This window comes from Barbus barbus (genome assembly GCF_936440315.1).
Source record: "Barbus barbus genome assembly, chromosome: 30".
NCBI classification, from domain to species: domain Eukaryota; kingdom Metazoa; phylum Chordata; class Actinopteri; order Cypriniformes; family Cyprinidae; genus Barbus; species Barbus barbus.
The window spans coordinates 12726490-12741075 of record NC_136758.1 but is presented as its reverse complement, the minus strand read 5'-3'; the positions used below and the strand labels follow the sequence as shown (position 1 = coordinate 12741075).

The 14586-nt window shown below is 33.5% G+C and overlaps 1 protein-coding gene across 2 annotated transcripts in view; it reads left to right on the top strand.

Annotated features, from left to right (window-relative positions):
• The first annotated feature begins 12411 nt into the window (after nucleotides 1-12411).
• LOC306850394 (sorting nexin-9-like) overlaps nucleotides 12412-14586 on the top strand; it is a 35062-nt gene continuing 32887 nt past the window's right edge. Inside the window, exon 1 of one of the 2 annotated variants that reach the window (XM_079386013.1) lies at nucleotides 12412-12767. In XM_079386013.1, the coding sequence (XP_079242139.1) occupies nucleotides 12756-12767 (12 nt within the window). In that variant the 5' untranslated portion in view covers nucleotides 12412-12755. The remainder of the gene's footprint in view (nucleotides 12768-14586) is intronic. The other variant, XM_079386014.1, reaches the window with a different exon arrangement.

Genomic DNA, 14586 nt, shown 5'->3' with positions numbered 1-14586 from the left:
TGCTCCAAATTTGCAGATCGGCTGAATGCTCTCAACACTGCTCCTCAAAAGCAGCTCATGATTGAGCGAAGGAGGGGTGGAGGCCGGGCAAGTGAGCGGGCCATGTGTTTGCGAGAGGAGATGGCTCCCTTCACACCGCCACACACACAGACACACTAGCCAGCCTGCACTGGCCAGGATGAGCGCCCTTTTTTGGAGCCAACGGACAAAACATGGCACAATATGCTGGGAAGTCTGGAGGTGACGGGAGAGCGAGCTGATAAAGGATGACCCGTGAAATCCTGCATTTGCAAACAAACACACGGCTGTTTGATAAAGCTTAGCGAAACACAGCAGGCGGAGAGAGGGAAAACAGATATTACGATCAGGCCTCTTTTTCAGTATCTCTCTTGTGATGCCGAGATAAAGCTGCGCTTCTGATACCATGCCCAAACTTCCAGCCAATGAGAGCAGAGCATAGTTCTACACACTGAAATTGAATCTTCCTCATTAATTGTGACATTTCAATTGTCGTCAGTGTGTGTCATGGGGCAGGTTTGGCCTACAAGGAAAATGGCCTCATAAAAATACTAAATAATGTCTGAAATTGCAGGAAAAGTTCTATTTTGGGGTCTACATAAAAAAAAAAAAAAAATAGAAGTCAATGGAAAGTCTTCACTGGGAACTGAAATTTCCGCAGCTAAAAATAGTTAAAAAAAATGGATGAAATGGTTTTGGAGGGTGGAAACATTGAAATTTATTTAGCACTTCTCCAATGGCGCATTTTGCGCACTATGTGGACAAGTTACAACAGATAAACATTGCAGCTGTGTGGACTGTGGACATACTTCATCGTGACCAAAAATTATTCTAGAGTAGCAATATGTAAAATTAGTTTTGGCTGAAATATAGGTTGGTGGCTCATTGCCGAAGAACTTTACTACGACAGTTTAATTTTTAACCTGAATACATAACACCCTTACTGGCATTCTGAGTTCAGTTGCCCAAATTTCATTGTCTATACTTTGGTGTTCATTGTGTCTGTGCAAATATAATGTGACAGCAAGTGTCTTTAAGATAATGTTCGCTACCCACTAAACCCAGATCATAAATTTGTTGAAAGGACTACATGTCCATAATCCAGAGATGTAAAATCCAAGCAGTGCCAACAGTATCTTTCTCTCCTCGCTCCTCTGGCTGCCTGCTACCTCTGCCAACATGGCTGCCATTCACAATAGGCATGAGAGAGTAGCAATATTAGCTTTCTACTACAAAAAGACAACCATTAAATGAGTGTGTGTGTGTGTGTGTGTGTGTCCCAATATCAACGGCTTAAAGTACAGTGACATTAGCTTTCCACCTTTTTCTTCCTGTAAAAATGGGTGTTTTGTAAATTCTGTGGGTCTAGCTTCCTGTCTCATCCACGTCCAGCTATTTTTAGCTGTACAAAACAGTTTGTTTTGCTGCTTGATATTGAAAATTGGTGTGTCTTACCGTATTATTTTAAGGTATTATCTTTTGTAGTACAAACAGTTTTACCGTTTACTGCACATTATTCTACTCTTTATTTCCCTATAGCAGCTAATGAACAGGAAGTCTTGCCCAGAGCCATTCTTCCGCATGGAAGTGGATACATTTCAGCAAAATTTTGTGTGCAAAAAAAATATCCATTGTCCATTGTCAGTAGCGTAGTGAAGCACAGCTCACACATAAGTCACTTTCATATTAAGCAGCTTTCTGTTGGGATTTCAGATGACTTGATCAAAATCTGTGTGGGGAAATATTTCGCCCTCACATGAATTTCTCTGATTACATGAATTCTTATAGGAATACAGTATTATGGTGCAATCCAACAGTCCTTTTTTGCAAGGCTAAAATCTGTTTTACACCTGGTGATAAAGAGAAAGCCACATCAAAATCAAAATCAAAATTAGGCACAAGTAATGTTTCCACAAGCTGAGGGATATACTAATATATAAAAATTATGTCAATGTATGTTTTTTTTAACTGTAAATAATCATTTGACTTGCTCTTTTTAACTTCCAAAAACATCTTTTAAAACCTACCACAATTATTAATATGAAATATTTGACTTTATAAGTGCTAGCTTTATTTAAAACACTGCATGATGTTTTATAATGCAGCTGTTTATTCAAGAAAGACACCTGTGCTCTTTCTTATAATGATGAATCTGAAAAAAAAAATCTATCTTTTTTCATGCTGTTGTTGTTTTAACAACAACTTTCACATTGAGCCAAAATGCATGCTCCCATCCTCCGTGAGGACGTCTGGAAGGCTAAAAGGCACAATCTGTTTCCCTTTGTTAAGATCGGTGTTAAAACAAAGCTGTGTCGGCCATCCACTTCGCCATGGGAAAAACAAAACGCTGTTTGCCTGCATTGCAATTAAGATCTTTTAAAAGAAAATCAGCAATGTAAAACAACAATCCTTCAACTGTGAGGCATCACCAAGCACCTACGATTTGCACAAATAAGCATAAAAACAAACAAATAGTCCATTATCTCCTTTTGAAATCTATAATGTGTAATTTCTTTATCTTCCTGATTATGGTACTTTGTGATGCTTGAATGGGAAGCCTTACAACCTCCCCCTTTCTCACCACTACAACAAACCGCCAAAAACGGAGAGTGCATTGAAATCCACGTGGGTAGAGAAATTGAAGGGGTTAGGGCGAGGAGCAGGGTGTAATGATAACCTTGTTGGGATGATCCTTTCGCTTCGGTTCCATTTTCTCCAGCTGCATCGCTTCGCTCTCTCTGCATGAATGAAGGTAAATCTGCAAGAAACCTCCCACTTATTTTATTTTCAGCTCACTTTCCCATTTCCCACTTTCCCAATTCCTCCCCCTAAAATTGTTTGCACAACAATGCTGCAAAACATCTGCAAAAACAGATAATTAATGTGTCAAGTCAAACTAATGCATTTTATATGAAGACTATGCTTCACTGGTTGTAATTATAACACATTTCTCTCTCTCTCTCTCTCTCTCTCAGTTTCTCTCTTCCCACATACACCTTCCACCCCTCTGAAATGATTACTTGTTTGATAATGCCTGGCGTCACATGGAAGCACTTATTCATGGAGTGTGTGCGCTCAAATGTGTTAGCCACCTCCACCTTGATGGTTCGCCGAGCAGAAAATACAGAGTGTCCATCTCTAAACCTGTGCTCAGTGGTCAGTCTGGCCACCCATCAGAGAGTTTGTGCTACAGTTCTTTTTGTTTGAGGAAGATAAAAGCAACCGACCAATGCAGGCGCTTTTTAGCCATTTTTCTCACAAGTGAATTTTCATTGTAACAATTTGAATAATATATATATATATATATATATATATATATATTAATTATAGTATTTGAAGGTACAAAGACATGTTTTTTAAAGATTTCTGAATTCGTCTGGGGAAAAAATCTTAATGTGTAACCACAAGGTACTATTTTATTCATCTTTGAGATACTGTTTAATTAATCAGTCGGCATTATTATAGTTCACTAAAATTGAAATCAATAAAAAAATTACTTGAATTACCTGAAATAAAATAAACGTTAACTGAAATACGTGTTGTCATTGTGGTTGATTTGTTTTGTTTTAGATATGTTTATATATGTATTTGTATATCGCCTCTTCTTGAAAAAAAGTGAAATAAAATAAAATTTAGTAAAACTAAAACTAAAACTGCAATAAAAATGTATAAAACTACATAGATGAATATATATTGTATAAACTACTAAACATGACAACAAAAGCACAACAACATTGCTAATACTTTAACAAAAATTACAATGAAAATGGAAAATATAAAAATAAAACAGATTCAAAATATTAATACAAAAGTATCATAGTATCTCAATACTACTACAGTACATTAAAAACTGGAATCTGTCTTTGTTTTAATATTTTTCATTTTAATTTTAGTTTTAATTAGTAGTGTTTTTTATTATATATTTCTATTTAGTTCTTTATTTATTTTTACTCATTTTAGTTAGCTTTAGACACCAGCTGAAATAGTTAACTAATAGCTATAAAAACTATATACTTTACTTAACTATAATAACCATGACATATTCAAGAAGTCCCTTATTATCACTAAATCTTCATTTATTTGGATCAAAAGTACAAACACTAATATTGTGAAATATTATTACAATTTACAATAACAGTTTTTTATTGTAATTGTAAAATGTCTTTTATTTCTGTGATGGCAAAGTTATATTTTCAGCACCCATTACTCCAGTCTACAACGTCACATGATCCTAATATGCTGCTTTTTTATTATTATTATTATCAATGTTGTGCAGCTTAATATTTTTTGGAAACCATGATACGTTTTTCAGGATTCTTTGATAAATATAAAGGTTAAAAGAACAGCATTTATTCCAAATAGATATTTTGTCAAATTATAAATGCTGTCTTTTTACGTTTTTAAAATAAATATAAATATCTTTAGTGTATAAACTAATACGTAAAACTCCACAAACTGTACTTACTGTAATAACAAAGCATCATCAGCTTGATTCAAGTTTGAGTCGTGTGCTCCCTGCATTATTAAACACCACACAACATTGTTTATAAAAACCTCAGATTTTCTCTACATCAAAAATGCCAATTGCTTCTCATATCGCACAAATAATAGAGTTCAGACAGAGTACACATTCACATCTCCAGGTGTGAGAGGCATTCAATGTGTGCAGGAATCTGAGGCGGGCAGGTCCCCGGCGAGTGGCTCCTTTTCACCCGGTCAGCAGGACAGGAGCCGAGCGAGCCAGCGGACCAGCAGGAGTGAGCCCCTCCTGGGGTAAAAAGCAGCTCCTGCTGCCCCTGCCGCACAGCACGTCTCCAGAGCTGGGGGCGAGACAGGGGGAGGCCACTTCTATTGGACAGAAGACTCACCATCAGCCAATAGGACAGCAGGGAGCAGTCTGATGCCAGGTGCCTCATCTCCAACTACAGGTGGCTGCAAATACATAATCAATTCTGTCATTTCTCACCTACAACTGGGAGCTTGGATCAGTGTTAGACAGCTTGAGGTTCGTGTAATGAGCTTGTTGGACGGACATTGCCTTATTTGTGTGTTTTAAGAATCATCTTATAGCATATTCATCATTTTCAGACTATATTCTTATTTATTACTCTTCATTAGAGGATTCAGAAAGTATCTTAATTTGACCGTTGTTACGTTAAAGGGATAGTTCACCCAAAAATGAAAATTATGTCATCGTTTAATCACCCTTATGTTGTTCCAAACCTGTGTGAGCAGTATGGAAATGTATTCAGCTTTGTATACATTTTGTGTATTTGGGCATTTTTGTAAAAGAAATCCATACAGTTTTGGAACAACATTTTTTTTTTTCATAGTATAAATGAATGCATTTAGGTTATATTTTTTTAAATTAATTAATTAAATTAATAAGTAAATTAAAAGTAGGAATTAATTAATAATAGATTAATATATAATTTACCATTTTGTTTAATCGTGCATGCACATATTTTTAAAAATAGTTTCTATAGTACAATAAATAAATGCATTTATGTTTACAAAAATGAAAAGAAATGTTGGCAAAATATAACAAAAATAGTTGTTCCAAAAATATGGATTTCATAAATTATCTTATTAGTGCCTCCTATAATGATATAATGATAATGATATGATACTATAATGATACTATAATGATATGATATTCAGTTCATTGTAATTAATATGCTGACTCAACCTCTTTAATTAAGCGATAAATTAAATATATATATATATATATATATATATATATATATATATATATATATATATATATATATATATAGATATATATATATAAACAGTGGATAGTGGCCAATAGTCAACATTTTGAATCTAATAAACAAGTGTAAAAGGACTGGACAATGACAACATCTCTTTACAGATTCACTCTTCAGATGAGCTTTAGTGATGTTACAATGCTAGTATTACTGTGGTATGATTCCCAGCATAGATCTCTATTATTTCTATAAGTGGCCACATAATCTGCAAAGTATTTATTAAACCAATTAGATTACAGAGATGCAAGCGAGTCACACAACAGTGCAAACCTGCATGTAAAAACAATTCTAAAATTAAATCTATAAATAAGATATGAGATGAAGATTACTGTTGAACCCTTTTTATTTCAATATCATCAAAATGATATTGCTTTAAAATGGCTTTAAATTGACATAATATTCTCAACTGGACTGATGTCTACACATCAGGAATCACAAATTGTGCTAAATATGAAGTAACGTCGAGCTGTGTTTACTGATATAATACACTGTTCACTCTGATGCCTGTCAACTAATGATCCGTTCTGCATCAAATACCCAAATACTGAGGTCACAGGCAAATTAATGAAACACAACCTACACGTGTTAGCCAATTAAAGAGGAGGTCAACCTCGAGGGAGGGCCTTTATATATTAATGGACTCCTCTGGTCTGTTGTATAACGGAGTCAATAAAGCTAGACGTGCAGTGTTGAACTGGAGTAACATGGAGGTATAATGCATGGAAGAGTGAATTTTTTATTAAAATACACCACATACTTAAAATATACAATGCAAAAGCAACACATGGCATTTTTAATTAGCTTGCATTTTTTTGATTAGAAAATGAATTATTCACAACACCTTCACAACTAAATTTGATTGTGTCATATTTACTGAAGACATCAATGAATTATGTATATTTAAAAGCACCTTGTTTTCATTATGAATCACAGTGAATTGAGAGGTGAGGTTTTATCATTCAAACTATAGTTTAGCATGTTAACAGATTCACATGTGTGATTTTAAATATCAAAACAGTACAAAACACAATGATTATTCTTGCACTGAAAAAGAGAAATCATTTAAATATATTTAATTCATGTCCAGGAATGCTTACAACATAAAATGTAATACTTACACAGCAAATAAAATAAAATCATAAATTAATTTTATAAACAGTCTACTATTTTACAGTATATGATATTGTAACACCCTTACACAAAAGTACTATAATTTCCTTATATACTAATGATAAATATATTTATTTGATGTATATTGAAAATATACTGAATAATATATTGTGTTAATATTTTACAATAAATTGAATAATACATAACTGATTTTATATTCAATAATACCCTTCATAATATATAGATGCAGATAAAATGTGGTACTGTGTGTCTGTATAAATATATTTGAGCATATAAATAATACATATTGTATGTTCATATTCATTTGGGAACATTCATGTGCAATACATACAATTACACATATATATATTACACACAATTACACACACATATATACCAGGTTGCCATGACTTAAACAAGACAATCCAACTGTACCACAATCCTAAAGTTTTAATATATGTTTTCTGTAAACAATTAATTGCAAACAATTATGCAAACAATAAAGTCGAATTTATGAATATATGTTCAGCTTTATGTAAACCCATGAGTCATGAGTGTTTCAATAAAGCTGCTACACATAATAATGTTTTTCATTACTTTATTTTAGTAAAGCCCATAGATTGTATTTTGACATGTCTCTATAGCCATACATTGTCCATGCATGTATTGTAGTATACTGAAAAATATAAGCACCTGTTCCCCATATATGGAAATGTATTCAATATTGCATTATATTTTCAAGTATACTTCCAATTTTTGTTTCATAAGGGCAGTGCCACTGGATCATTCTCCATGTCATCAGAGTTCAATGCAAAGGGAGATTTGAATACAAGAACCTTTTCAAGCTCACTGCTGCTCCAGAAAACAAGCAACAATCACATATGCATACAAATACATTCACAGATGCACAAAAGCACACACAAGTACAGATAAATTCACTGCCTCTTAATAGTCTAAGAAATTTTAGGTGACCTCAAAACAAAACTTTCTAAATGTATAAAAAAATGATACAAAATCTTTGCTTTATTGTCTTACTTATCATTTGCAAGGGTGCATGGCATGACTGGCTGTGAATATATTACTGTTATAAGTTTACATTCATACCAGCATTATTCTGAATGTATTGATCGGTCACCAGGATTGCTGATCAATGTTCTGAACTACTGTAGGCTCCTGCACAATAAACGTCTCTTGCTAAACAAAAACTAAAGTAAATGAAACCATAATTAGTCTACATCATTACTGCAGTATTCAAAAGCGGCGAGGAAATCCAATGAAAGAAGGGAGGGGTTTGTTTATTGAGATTTATGATCAATATGAAAACTTTGCTTTTAAACATGACGTGGGTTGAAAAGTTTTTTTGTTTTCTGCAAGAGGGTTTTTTTTTTTTTTAATTGTGTGACTTTAATGTCATTTCCGCATTATGGGAACCACTTAAACATACAGCTGGATGAGGTATGATGTATTTGCTGAAATTCTGAATGTAAGTTAAAGGGTAATAGTTAATGAGACACAATATTGCATAGTTTTTCTTTTCTTCTGTCTGCTTCACCTTGCAAACAAGCTAAACAGAGCAAATTGCAACTCTGTAATGTATATTGTGTAAAATCCGGTCAGTTGTAATTTAGAATATTAGAGTTTGGTTTGTAAACAACATATTCAAGATAGAATAAATAGTATAAAATAGGGTTTATCTGGACATGCGATGAAAACGAGCAAAATCATGGCCTTGTTACTAATTACTGATGTTACACCAGCAAACTGCATCCATTAACCATTTAATGAAAATCTTTTCTAATCTAAATGAGTGTTGATTTATTTGATGTTGCATTAGCCTTTTTAACGCTAAAGGAAGAGAATACACCTGCGATGCTCTCAAAGATATCCCATTGATACAAGTGCTCTGAAACTGAACACAATGAACTTTCTGGCACACTCAATTCACCAAAAGTAATTCATGACCTCTGAACACTGAATTTTCCTTGGCAACACGAGAGCATTGATAATTAATATGCCTGGGGTAATTTGCAGGTGCGGATCTTGATTTATTCTTAGCCCTTTCAGGATACAATACCTCTGAAGGAGCAGGGGCAAATAATCAAAGAGCAACATTTCTGAGTCAGTGAATTCAGGTTGTATATAAATATATATAAAGCCATTTTAGCTGAAGAACACTTTAATAAACTGACTGTCCACCCTTTATTTGGGATCATTTATTGTGATAACAGAGGTTAAGCGACACACTCAATGTTTTATTAATCAACAATATGCAGATAGTTACCGACACATTAAAAACTAGAAGCAGTTCATTAAATCAAATTAAAGTGCATACTTCATCTGTTTTTGTAAGCTATTAACACCTCATAAATAATACATAGTACATGCAACTCATGCTCACAACCACAGAAACCAGAGACTGAAAAAGACTGTGTTAGAGAGACCTCTACTGTTCTATGCATGGAAAAGCAATTTCATTTCACTTCAGGTTCATGAGGTTCATTTTTACTTGTAGATACAATTTTACTTGTAAAAATAAAAACTACAAGCAGCAATGATTCTTGTCGAAATTTTGTGGATTTTTCAGAAAATGTTAGGTATCTTCTAACACACTTTTCACTGTTTATTTATATGCATCACAGGAGAATTTGTGATTTCTCTCTCTTTTTCCCTCTCTCTCTCTTTATTTATTTACTATATATTTATTTATTTGCGTTTTTTCTTTTCTTTTCTTGTATATATATACACATTTAGTTATTTAGCAGATATATATATACACTCCCCTCCAAAAGTATTGGGACAGTGAGGCCAATTCCTTTATTTTTGCTGTAGTCTGAAAACATTTGGGTTTGACATCAAAAGATGAATATCAGACAAGAGATTTATTTCCAGGTATTTACATCTGGATCTGACACACAACTTAGACGATATCACCTATGTTTGAACCCACCCATTTTCATGTGATCAAAAGTTTTGGAGCATGTGACTGACAGGTGTATTAGGTGTGTCCTATCACAATGATTATTCAAACAATAATTAGCACTGAATGTCTACACTCGGTTTCAGATTTGGGTTTTGCCTGTTCAAACTGCATTTAGTTAAGAGGTGTAACCAACATGAAAACCAGACAGCTGTCTATGGGTGAAAAACAAGCAATTGTGAAGCTGAGGAATTGAAAATAAAGGACTTGGCCTCACTGTCCCAATACTTTTGGAGGGGAGTGTATATATATATATATATATATATATATATATATATATATATATTATAAATACTAAATCATTGTCACATAATAAATATTAAAATGCTTTATATGTATTGTATGCTTTGTTATCATTTGTTATTATTCTTTATCTTTTTAATAGATTTTGAAATATAAAATATATATATATATATATAAAATGTATATATATACTGTATATATATATATATATATATATATATATATATATATATATATATATATGATTTTTATATATATTTCAAAATCTATTAAAGAGATAATTGCTTTCTAATGCATTTTAATGATAATATGAATTTTATAGTTCATTTTCATAGTTTAAATTGAAGAGATAACTGTGAAAATGAACTGTAAAATTCATATTATCATTAGAATGCAATGGTGAAGCTATAATTGATAGAAAATACAAATAAAAACAAAAAATGCTGTTTAACTTGATTTAAGCCTTAAATTGGTCAGAAACAAGTACATTATTTGTGTAGAAGTCGAACATCGTCAAGTGATTCCGTTAAATATAGGTGCCGATGTGAGTGATATTTCATCATCTTTTTCTGTTGGGCAAAGTTACAGACTGAGAACTCACATTAACCCCGAGAGCAACAAACAAAGATCACAGAATGCAAAGGGTGTATTAAATTAGCAGCAGCCCAGACGTCCTGGAAGATCTTCCAGCACCTGCATCTATCTCTCATTGACTCTCATCTCCCCTCACTCATCAGTATTCCCACACAAGAGAGCTTCTCTGTTTGGGTGTTCTCCCTTCTGTCTCTCCTCGGGCTGATGTGGAGGACAGTGAACAAAAGTGGAACACAATCAGTACTGAGCAGCTGCTGGCATCCTGACCCCCAACCCACCCAACCCCTCTGTCTCCCACTTCCTCACTCAGACACACACACAAAGCCTTGAAAATGACCACATAACCTTCACCAAACTGGGAATCTCCCTAGGCAACTCAGGGAGTTCTGCTCCGGTGGGACTGTATTCCAGTAAATCATCGGTGTCATGAGCTTACATGCACACACATTCACCTACTTCAAGTCTTTCAAATGTGCTTGCAGTCTCTGTGCTCAACTTTACCCAGATAGATAGATAGATAGATAGATAGATAGATAGATAGATAGATAGATAGATAGATAGATAGATAGATAGATAGATAGATAGATAGATAGATAGATAGATAGATAGATAGATAGATAGATAGATAGATAGATAGATAGATGTTAAAGAGGGTGTCACTCTAAAAATATGTCTTCCAGATGTAGACAAGTACATCAAATAAACGTCTCTGAGATGTATGTGTGCTATGGGTGTGTGTGTGTGTGTGTGTGTGTGATTGGTTTATATGTTTATATTTTATTATTTATTATTTACATTTATTTTATTTATATTTACATGGACAAAATTTGGGTGCAATTCGAGTTTCAAAATAAAAAAAAGTACACCTAAAGTTCAATTTTTGGTTGTCAACCAGTTTTGGTTGTTTGTGTGTGTGATTTTTATTTATTTTTTTCACACTACTATCATCTTTCTTTCTTTCTTTCTTTCTTTCTTTCTTTCTTTCTTTCTTTCTTTCTTTCTTTCTTTCGCTATTGTCGCAGAGTCAAGCAGAAGTCAGGAGACAGCTTCCTCGAAAATAATATACCAAACACAGTATCATATGCAATAGTGAAAAAAAACAATCTATTTTGACTAAAAATATAAATTTCTCACATTATATATTTCTTTATAGGAGATAAGAGCAACATTTGTGAACAAACAAATTATGAGTGACTTTAAATATTGTACTCAAATATATATAAATAAGCATATGTTTGTACTCTATGCACACAACATAAATAAAATATCAGTAAAAAACAATATTGAAGTCGAAAAGGAATTCAATGGCATGGATACTGGATGAAAACACAAGCTTAGAGATGACTTTACCTTTAAAGACCAGTAGATGGCAATCTTACCTCATTATGGGTGTACACATATTTGGTGCAGCTCCTTAGTTATATATATTCTCACCACCATTCTTACTCTACCTGTAAAGAGTGGCAGTGAAGTCCTTCCCTGAAGAAGCCGTTCCTTCAGTAAACATTCTCTGACACCTCAGCTCAGTCACAATCTTTCATTGCTACAAAAATATAAGCGTTTCAAATAAAATGCTTGTGTTAAATTAAAATAGTTTAATAACTAATAAAAAACTAATAATGATAATTTCAATGTCTAATAGGTTTTACAACATTTAAATAACTCCTGAAATCCAATGTTTCATTGCATAATGTCCCTGTTGTTTACTTGAGCTTTACTGGGCGGTGAGTGAGTTGGTGGAAGAGCTGCTCTGACAGCTCAATAAGTCATTTCGAAGCCAATGTGCTGAAGTTTTCCGGGTCTGAGTTAGGGAAAGAGGGCGAAACGTTTACATTTTCAACGCCCATATCTGGTTATATTGGTCAGATAACTGGATTTTGTCGAGTTATGTTTTGCTAATCGAGAGCGGTCACTGCTGCATAACAAAAACAAACGCGTAATTTCCGCCTCATTTAGGGACAGAAAGGTTTGTTTTTACTAAGTCTTGTTTATTTTAAGAGCTCATATCGCATGTTAATGGTGATTAAATTATTGATACCACGATGGCAGTGAAGGTAAGTTTTGGCACAACACTGGGATAAACACTGCTAATCAAATGACTGAGGCGTATTTGCCTCATACAAACTACAGCCAAACGATAATTCATCTTGCACGTTGTAGACTAAGTGTACTTTATTAATGGACTGTATATTTAAGTAAAATTACCACCGATGAAATAGGTTGTATTACAACAAGAGTTGTATTTCTATTAAACGAATTCTATTAGTTTAGCAAGAGTCACATGTAATTTCACTGATCTTGTGAATTGAATTGAACTAGTATCGTACACTGTTTGCAAAACTATTCCTAAACGAATTCTATTGAGTCAGGCCTTATCAATGAATCATTTGAACTGGTTTGGTCAATTCATTCAATGACTGACTGGTTCTCGAGTCAACAAAACATTGACACGCTCCGAGGATTTGATTAATGGAGAGAAAAAGCTACTTCAGATTCAGAAATATGTACTGGTAAATATGTAAAGTAGCCTACAACATAAGTGTGTGGCAAGTTTATAAACACAAAATAGCGTTTTAATAAATGTGCAAAAATGTTTTAGGCAACAGTAAATAGATTAGAATAACTGTTTAATGTTAATCCAAATTCTACTTAGGTTCTAAATGAATTAAGCTCTGAACTAAACTGGGACAAACGAAACTAGAATTATGATAAAGTTTTCATTTTTTTGGAACTTTTATGTATTTTATTTATTTATTTTACAGCATGTATACAACACCAGGGTGCCAGGGAACACGTGTTTAGTTAATTACGTCACAATGTACAGGAATTGCAGATGTTTTATTATATAGAGAGATTATTTAAATTAAGTATAGAGCATTTTCAAAATTTCAAACTGAACACACAGTTAGTCATTCTTTCAAAACCTGCTATTCTTGTTTATGTGGTGTATGTTTCCACCCTATAAATATATATATATATATATATAGTGACTTCATAAGAACATGTCCAATCAGAAACTGTAAATGATACTGTAAACGTTTTGAAAAGAGCACTAGTTCATTGAGCGGTTCTATTGTTTACTACTGTACTGTGGTGCATAGCTGTTTTTCTTCATGAATGAGTTGATATTGTAGTTGACCTTTTCAGATTGAGGTTAGAGTAATTTAATTTTGTTTATCACAGAGTATAATGTAAAAAGATTTTATTTGTCATTTATTCATATAAGACTTAATTTGACGCATCAATTTTCCTCCTGATGTCCACATTTTTTATGGGGCCCATGCCCACATTCCTAGGCATTTCTGATTGGTTCTTGTGCACAAAGTCATTGATTGGTACTTCTCACTTGCAGTCTTTCCTGCTCTGTGTAGACTTTGCAAATTGAAACACACACATTTTGAAAGTAGCCTATATTGTAGACACTCGGTGGTTAGAGTATGAGATAAAATTGCATTATGGGGGGGGGGGGATGATTTGACAATAACCATAAAGATCAGTTAGATTAAATGATTAAAATGGTTAAATTTGTTACATTTATTTAAAAAGAGACAGAGAGAAAGCAGATGCAAATGAAAAGTATTGCTAATTGTATTATGAAAGGCTGCTTCTTAAAGTTTGTGTGTATGTTACTATTATCTGTTGGGGATTAGTACTAAAAATGTATTATTACTGAGAAGAGTTTTGAAAAATCATCACTTAAAACTTGCTGAATCTCAAAACCTAGTGAGCTGCATTAGTAGTATTCATGGACATTATATGCAGGTTCTGAGCAGGGCAAGCTCAACTGCCGCTCTAGGCAAAACACTGCCGGTGTTGTGCCGAATTCTGCACCCCTGCCAGATTATGCACCCCTTCATTGAAATCGCTGCCTGA